This window comes from Colobus angolensis, unplaced genomic scaffold (genome assembly GCF_000951035.1).
Source record: "Colobus angolensis palliatus isolate OR3802 unplaced genomic scaffold, Cang.pa_1.0 Scaffold263, whole genome shotgun sequence".
Classification (NCBI taxonomy): domain Eukaryota; kingdom Metazoa; phylum Chordata; class Mammalia; order Primates; family Cercopithecidae; genus Colobus; species Colobus angolensis.
This window is the reverse complement of record NW_012115855.1, coordinates 770,654-779,316: the sequence shown is the minus strand read 5'-3', so window position 1 is coordinate 779,316 and position 8,663 is coordinate 770,654. Positions and strand designations below refer to the sequence as shown.

The window sequence follows — 8,663 nt, the reverse complement described above, 5'->3', positions numbered from 1 at the left end:
CCTTATATTGGAAGATGACGCCACTTAGGACTTTCATAGCTACAAAGGAAAAGTCAACACCTAGCTTCAAAGCTTCAAAGGACAAGCTGACTCTTCTGTTACGGGCTAGTGACTTTAAGTTGAAACCAATGCTCGTTGACTATATCAAAAATCCTGGAGCCCTTAACAGTGATGCTAAATCTATTCTGCCTGTGCTCTAGAAATGAAACAACAAATCTTGGGTGACAGCACATCTGTTTACAGCAGGTTTTATCAAATATTTTAAGATCACTGTTGAGACCTGCTGCTCAGAACAAAGATCCTTTTTAATATTACTGCACTTTTAATAAGAAATCCTTTTAAAATGTTACTGCTCATTGACAATACTCTGGGTCACCCAGGAGCTCTGATGGATACGACGTACAAAAGGAAACTAATATTGTTTTCAGCTGTGCACAGTGGCTCACACCTGTAAACCCAGCACTTTAGGAGGCTGACGTAGGCAGACCACTTGAGGCCAGCAGCTCAAGACCAGCCTGGCCCACATGGTCATCATGGTGAAAACCCATCTCTATTATAAATACAAAAAATTAGCCAGGCATGGTGGTACATGCCTACAATCCCAGCTGTTCAGGAGGCTGAGGCAAGAGAATTGTTTGAACCAGGGAGGCAGAGGTTGCAGTGAGGTGAGAGTGCACCACTATACTCCAGCCTGGGTGACAGAGTGAGACTGTCTCAAAAAATAAAAATTCTATTTTCATGCCTGCTAACATAACAGTCCTTAAGGAGCCATGGATCAAAGAGTAATTTCAACTTTCAAGTATTATTATTTAAGAAATACAGCCTGGCATATGGCGTGTACCTATAGTCCCAGCTACTCAGGAGGCTGAGGCAGAAGGATCACTTGAGCAATGTAGTGAGGCCCCATCTCTAAAAATAAAAATTAAAATTAAAAAACACATTTTGTAAGGCTATAGCTGCCATAGATGGTGATTCCTCTGATGGATATGGGCAAGTAGATTGAAAACCTTCTGAAAAAGATTCACCATTCTCGATGTCATTAAGAGCATTCGTGATTTGTGGGAGGAGGTCAAAACACCAATATTAACAGAAGTTGGGAAGAAGTCGATTCCAACCCTCATGGATGACTTTGAGTGGCTCAAGACTTCAGTGAAAGAAGTAACTGCAAATGTGGTAGAAATTGCAAGAGAATGAGAATTAGAAGTAGAGCCTGAAGATGGGACTGAATGCTGCAATCTCATGATCAAACCCAACCAGATATGGAGCTGCTTCTTAAGGATAAGCAAACAGAGTGGTTTTCTTCCCTTTTTTTCTTTGTTTGAGACAGACTTGCCGCATTGCTCAGGCTGGAGTGCAGTGGTGCGATGTCGGCTCACTGCAACCCACGCCTCCCAGGTTCAAGCAATTCTCCTGTCTCAGCCTCCCAAGTAGCTGGGACTACTGGCATCTGCCACCACACCCAGCTAATTTTTGTATTTTCAGTAGAGACGGAGTTTCACTATATTGGTCAGGCTGGTCTCAAACTCCTGACCTCAGGTGATGCGCCGGCTTCAGCCTCCCAAAGTGCTGGGATTACAGGCCTGAGCCACCGCACCCAGTCAAGTGATTTACTGAGATGGAATCTTCTCCTGGTGAAGATGCTATGATCATTGTTGAAACGACAACAAAAGATTTAGGATATTACATAAACTTGGCTGATACGGTAGTAGCAGGGTTTGAGAGGATTGACTTCAATCTTAAAAGAATTCTACTAAATGCTATCAAACAGCATTGTATGATACACAGAAATGTTTCATGAAAGGAAGAGTCCACCAACATGGCAAACTTCTGTGTCTTATTTATTTATTTGCAAGACAAGGTCTCACTGTCACCCAAGCTGGAGTGCAGTGGTGCAATCACAGCTCACTGCACCCTTGACCTCCCGGGCTCAAGTGATCCTCCCACCTCAGCTTCCCAAGAAGCAGGAACTACAGCCATATACCACTATGCCCAGTTAATATTTGTATTTTTGGGGGGAGATGAGGTTTTCACCATGTTTCCTAGACTGGTTTCGAAATCCTGAGCTCAACTGATCTGCCTGCCTTGCCCCTGCAAAGTACTGGGATTACAGATGTATGCCACCGTGCCAGTCAGTTGTCTTATTTTAAGAAGCTGTCAGGCAGGCGCGGTGGCTCAAGCCTGTAATCCCAGCACTTTGGGAGGCCGAGACGGGGAGATCACGAGGTCAGGAGATCGAGACCATCCTGGCTAACCTGGTGAAACCCCGTCTCTACTAAAAAATACAAAAAACTAGCCGGGCGTGGTGGCGGGCGCCTGTAGTCCCAGCTGCTCCAGAGGCTGAGGCAGGAGAATGGTGTAAACCTGGGAGGCGGAGCTTGCAGTGAGCCGAGATCGCACCACTGTACTCCAGCCTTGCTGACAGAGTGAGACTCTGTCTCAAAATAAATAAAATAAAATAAAATAAAATACTTGGACAAGTCGTAACTCAAATTCATGTGTATATAGTAGAAAATAAAAGTACCTACTCTAACAGGGTTGTTGGGAGAATTAAACAAGGCAATGAATAGAAGGTACTCTACATAACATTTTTAAAAAGTAAGAAATACTGAAAAATAGCCGGGTGCGGTGGCTCACGCCTGTGATCCCAGCACTTTGGGAGGCCAAGGCGAGTGGACTATGAGGTTAAGTGATTGAGATCATCGTGGCTAATATGGTGAAACCCCGCCTCTACTAAATACAAAAATTAGCCAGCTGTTGTGGCAGGCGCATGTAATCCCAGCTACTCGGGAGGCCGAGGCAGGAGAATTGCTTGAACCCGGGAGGCAGAGTTTGCAGTGAGCTGAGATCGTGCCATCACACTCCAGCATGGGCGACAGAGTGAGACTCCATCTCATTAAATAAATAAATAAATAAAATAAAATAAAATAAAAAGAAATACTGAAAAACAAGCCACAAATGTGAACAGTGATAATCATGGATGGTGGAGGTGTAGGTAATGTTTTTCTTTGTACTTTTCTGCATTTTCTCAATTCTTCACAATGGGAATGCTTTATATTTAAAAGAATAATTTTTTTTAATATAGAAAAAGTGCATTTTTTCCCCTAACAAATATTTCTGACTGAAACCCTCTAAGTCTTACTGGATAGTTTAAAAAATAACTCTGTGGGCTCCTTCCAGTCCTTCCCTTCTAAGCAAACCTCATATTCTTACTCATTTCCTAACCTGAGATCCATGTTGATCACTGCCATTATTCACCATGGACACTGTGCCTTTCTTCTTGTGCTTAATTCTTGGGACTTTTTCTGCCTCAAAAAAGCTTGCTTGATCACCATACAGTTGGCTGAAAAAACATACAAGGTTATAAAACATAAGTACTCTCAAAATGAAATACAGAAGTACTAGTAACACACAGGGTTACCAATTACTTCTTTACAGAAATGCCAACAGGATTCAAAATATTACTTTTTTTCTAGACATTTAGGGAACTTGGGGGAAAAAATCTAAATTTAAACCATATTTTAAAATGCAGACTGAAGTATAAGTAATTATATTTTTCCTCATTTAAGAACAAAAGAATTTGTTCTGCCCTTCCAGAGGTAATTAATAAATAAATAAATAAATAAATAAATAAATAAATAAATAAATAAATAAATAAATAAATAAATAAATAAATAAATAAATAAATAAAACAACTTACCCAAAAATAGACTCTCCTCCACGGCCAGTCCCTGTAGGATCGCCAGTTTGTATGATAAAATCCCTCTGTAATATGTAGGATTCTTTGTTAATTCACAGAGTTTGTTAGATAGTTCCAATAACAAAGGAAAAGACTAATATCTACCAACTCACCTGTACATTGTGAATAAGGCAATAATTGTAGTATTTTATTTTGCACAATTTCAAGAAATTCAAGCAGGCTGAAAGAAAAGTAAATACCAAATTTATCACAGTAATCCTCAAATACATTTTTAAATAAGTAAAACCACAGTAAAATGTAATTTCTAAATTACCATTAAAAGAAAACAAAAGTCAAACGTCCAAAGTTATAAAAAAGGGCACTAGGCCGGGCGCTGTGGCTCACACTTGCAATCCCAGCACTTTGGGAGGCCGAGGTGGGTGGATCACTTGAGTTCAGGAGTCTAAGACCAGCCTGGCCAATATGGTGAAACCCTGTCTCAACTAAAAATACCCAAAAAATTAGCGAGGCATGGTGGTGGGCACTTATAATCCCAGCTACTAGGGAGGCTGAGGCAGGAGAATCACTTGAACCCAGGAGCTGGAGGTTGCAGTGAGCCAAGATCACACCACTGCACTCTGGCCTGGGCAACAGAGTAAGACTCCGTCTCAAAATAAAATGAAATAAAAGGGCAGTAAGTCTAGGAAAAAAAAAAAAAAACATTTTAAATTACCTTTTTCTTTCTTTTATAGGACTGACTTCTGGGGCATCTGGGCTAATACAGAAAACTGACACTTATCTGTGATAAGCAATCATTTACTGATGGATTGATTTTATTACGAGAAAAAAGAACACTTAAAGAGCGTATTGTAATAGGAAAGGATCTAGCAGAATATATAAAAATGGATACAGATTATATCAATTAGGAAAAAGTCAAACACCCCAGGTCATTTCTTTAATAATAAACAGCCCTTTATAAAAATCCATACACTTATGAACAATCTTTCTCATATAAATTAATCTGCTTATCCAATAAACATTTACTGAGTACCTTCTAGATGCCTGACACTGCCACCACAAATGCCGTTAAACTGTGGTCCCTGCTATCAAAAAGTTCACAGTCTAGTCATGGAAAGACACATTAACAAGTTCTTAAGGCACTAAGTTAGAAACCAGGCAGACTTTTGTAAGATATATGAGGCAATTCCTGCCCTCAAAAAGCTTACATTAAATTAGGGTCCTTACATCTGAACACAAGTAGTTACATACTGGGCATATCTAATTAATAACATGTGTGCCACTTAAATAGTAAAATCGTTAAAAGTAGTTTTAAAAATTCCACAAAGGTTCAAAAGATTGCTTCTGGCTAGGGAAATTAGAAAACCTCAGGGAAGGTTAAGGCAAGCATTAAAAGAACTGGACTAGCAGAGAGTGAAGGGTGAGGGTTTGGAAGACCATGAAAAGGCCTGGAAATGGAAATTTAAATGTTTTAGGGGAGGTCCAAAAGACCAAAGTTCTGTAATAGTCTGGTATTACAGAGTAATAGAGGATTAACAGACTAGAGTGATAAGATGGGGCTGAGCTGTTCAAGAGTGCTGAATATCAGTCTTGCGGTTGTTTTTCTTGAATATATTTCTGGGCTTCCTGTTTAACAGATAGGAGTGGTCCTTTTACTAGAAAACAAAAATAATGGATTTAGGCAATGATCATCAATGACTGCCAAAATCTTTAGGTCTTTCATCAAAATCTGATGGGAACAATTTATAAGGGCAACAAGGCCTTAACCCACTGATCAATTTTAACATCACAGAAAGAGTCAACCAGGTATCAAGTGCCTCCTGAATATGATGCAGCTGAAAGAACACACTATCTCATGTGAAATATTCTTGCCAAAAACATTAAACCAAGGCTCTGAATCTAACCAAGGCTCTGAAGCTAAAGAACAATTTATAGGAAACAGAGGGGACACAGGAATATGTTAATGCACCCAGTAAATAATCAGTCAAACCCAAAACAAGAGAAATTCTACAAGACAAAGCACCCAGATTCTTTCTCGTATTTTTTTCAAGAAAAAAAAAGGGGGAGAACCAATAGATTAAACATATATGCGACATTTTAACCAATATATGGACTTTGGGTCCTAATTTAAATTTTTTTAAAGTTTATGAGTTTAAATGATACTAAAAAATTATTGCTAGTTTTTTCAAAGTGTGATGAGATTTGTGGTTCTGTTTTTTATCCTTTTTTACAACTTTTTCTCTTTTTTTAGTATTTTTCCTTTTTCCCTGTCAAATTTTTTTTTCTTTTTTTAACCTGTCACTTATGTGGTACTTAAGCTCATAGTTCCATTTTTTTGTTTTTTTAAAGAGACCTTATATTTTACAAATACGTACTGAAGTAATTACAGATTAAACACATGCACTGGAAGTGGGGGTATTATAAATGAAGAAAGATTTGCTATGTGTTCACAGCTGTTAAACAAAACTGGTCATGTGGACATGAGAGTTCATTTACATGATTCTCTCTACATCTGTGTTTTAAATTTTCTATAATAAGAAGTTAAAAAAGAAAAGGAAGAATGGAAGGAAGGTAGGTAAGCCTGGATATGTTGATCATAGATTGATAAGTGAGTATAAATATAGCAGGTACACACGTAAGCAGATCTCCAGTCATATGCTTACAAATATGTACAGGGGGTGGACTTATGTTTTGGTGTTACGCGCTTATCTTTGCAGAACCACTGCTTGTTAATTGGGTGAGGTAGCTCTACCCCCCGCCTTTATTTCCTCACAGCTCTGGGGAAAGAGGCCCATTCATTTTGCCAGGTGCTGTTCTACATGGACAGAGCGTCAAAGGAACTCAAAGAAAAGCAAAATCAACGGATAGAAAACAAAATTCCCTAAATATTTGAAACACTGGATTTAACCACCCTTAAAACTAAGCTTACCCCAGTATTATGAGGCAACCAATTATTTTCCTTGTTTAAGCCAGTTTGAGTTGGGTTTCTGTCACTTGCACAAAGAGTCCTAACTAATACAACACATTTATATCCATTAGTCATTATAATGAACCCCTAGTGTGTGCCCTAAAAGTAGCAGACATTGTACTAGGTACTCAGGACATAGAGATGATAATTATGGTATAGTTCCTGCTCTCAGTGGAGTTTACATTCTTGAGAGAGGACACGACTTGTAAACAACTCCAGGATAATAGGTAAATGTTAAAATAAAACGTGTCATGTGGTTTATAAAAGACCTAAGACAGAGCAGAGGAAACCTCAGGTAACTCTGCTTAGAAAGGAGGGAGAGCTTCAAAGAAGAGATGACGCTTGATCTGAGATTTAGATAAAAAGCAGTAAGTTTGCCAGAAGGACAAGAGTGGAGAGGAATACTGGTTAGAAGGAACAGCAAAAGAATGGTAAAAATGGTACCGGAGAGTTTGCAGTGTTTTTGCCAGGTGGAGAAGAGGGAGGAATAGCTGCATGTGGTGGAAAGTGGAGCACAGCAGGAGGTAGTTATTGTACAATATTGCAACTTATTTCACCTTCTTTGATAGGTTCTGCATTCCATGTGAATAGGACCCTGTTTGTAACTAATCTCTTCTAGTACAAGTTTCTTCCTGATTCTGATACTTTCTCCACACTACTGCCTATTATCTTCTCAAAACAAGTATGCCATGCCTCAATACTGCTTTTAAAGTCTTCAAGGACTCTGATCATCAGTAGGGCACACAAGACTATTCACGACCTGACCTAAGCGTATCCGACCACACTCGAGTCTACCGTTCCACGACTCATACCAGTCCTTCCAGCCACACCAAACTACTTGCCGTTTCCAGAAAATTCCAAACAAAGAAAGTCCAAGCTAAGAAAACCCTCATTCCCATTCATCTTTGAAAGGTCTAGTTCAAGTGTTCTATAGAGTCTTTGCTAGCTTTGCTTCTTCCCACCCCCACCAAAGAAGACGCCCTCCTCTGGTCTCCATGGCAACTTATACATTCTTCTACCATAACACATATAAAACTAAAATGGGTTCTTGTGTCTATTTCCCCCGATGGAAAATCAGACCCTCAGGGGCAAGAAGTCAAGCCCAGGACTTAGCCCAGTGCCTCGAAGGCTCAGTCCACACTCCAGACAACCTCTTCCTCCTCCACCCAGGTATGATGCCCACACTCGCTGCATCAATCACACCCTAACTGCCTTCATCAAGATTTAACCGATTACACACCAAGCAAAGTTGCTGTATTCCTCTCACGAGTAAACACAATAAAGGCACAAAAGCTATGGGTATTGTATGTGCAGCTCAAATCACACACACACACGCCCCAAAGGTAATTAATGACCGCAAGCACCTTCCACCGGACTGGCCAGCACAAGACAGGGGAGAAGGGCTGCCAAGGCTCAAACAATTCTCGTCACAAAAACTTTTCTAGCCAAGGCCGGTTAATAAAATAGCCCAGTCGTGGGCACCAGCAGCCCAGAAGCTCGAGCTCCAGTCAATCTCTGCCCTGGACTGCGCAGAGAAAGGAAAGCAGGGGGACAAGCTCGGGGGCCCCGGCGACAGATGAGTAGGGCTCAAGCCTCACCACGCGGCCGCTCCTCGGTGTACAAGTCGATGACGACGTCGCCCAAAGTGGTCTCTAGCAGAACCGCCATGGCGCCCGCTCCTCCTCTGCTACAAACCGCGGGGGAGCTGACAGGCGCAGGCCGTCCGCGTCTTCTACGCCACACGTCACCCTCTGCGCGACCCTTCTTGCGTCATCTCGCCGGCGCCGCCCCCACTTCCGGGCAGGTCCTTCCGGCCGGCGTGTGGGCGCCAGGCCGCTCAGCTGACGTAAAGTACTGGTTGGCCACGCCCCCAGCGCGGCGGTTTTGAAAACCCTGGTACGCCCTTGGCTTTTTTTTACGGAAGCCTGTCCCTCAGAACGGTCTCAGTATAGTGTTTTGTGCCCCGTTTGTGTCCATCTCAAGAGCAGAGCGGCTCTCCGA

The 8,663-nt window shown here is 41.2% G+C and overlaps 1 protein-coding gene across 1 annotated transcript in view; it reads right to left on the bottom strand.

Annotated features, from left to right (window-relative positions):
- Positions 1–8,416, bottom strand: part of PPIL4 (peptidylprolyl isomerase (cyclophilin)-like 4) — a 29,525-nt gene extending 21,109 nt beyond the window's left edge. The window contains 4 exon segments of the mRNA XM_011947382.1: positions 3,223–3,340; positions 3,698–3,762; positions 3,850–3,917; positions 8,261–8,416. Coding sequence (XP_011802772.1) covers positions 3,223–3,340; positions 3,698–3,762; positions 3,850–3,917; positions 8,261–8,330 — 321 coding nt within the window. The 5' untranslated portion in view covers positions 8,331–8,416.
- Positions 8,417–8,663: the final 247 nt, after the last annotated feature.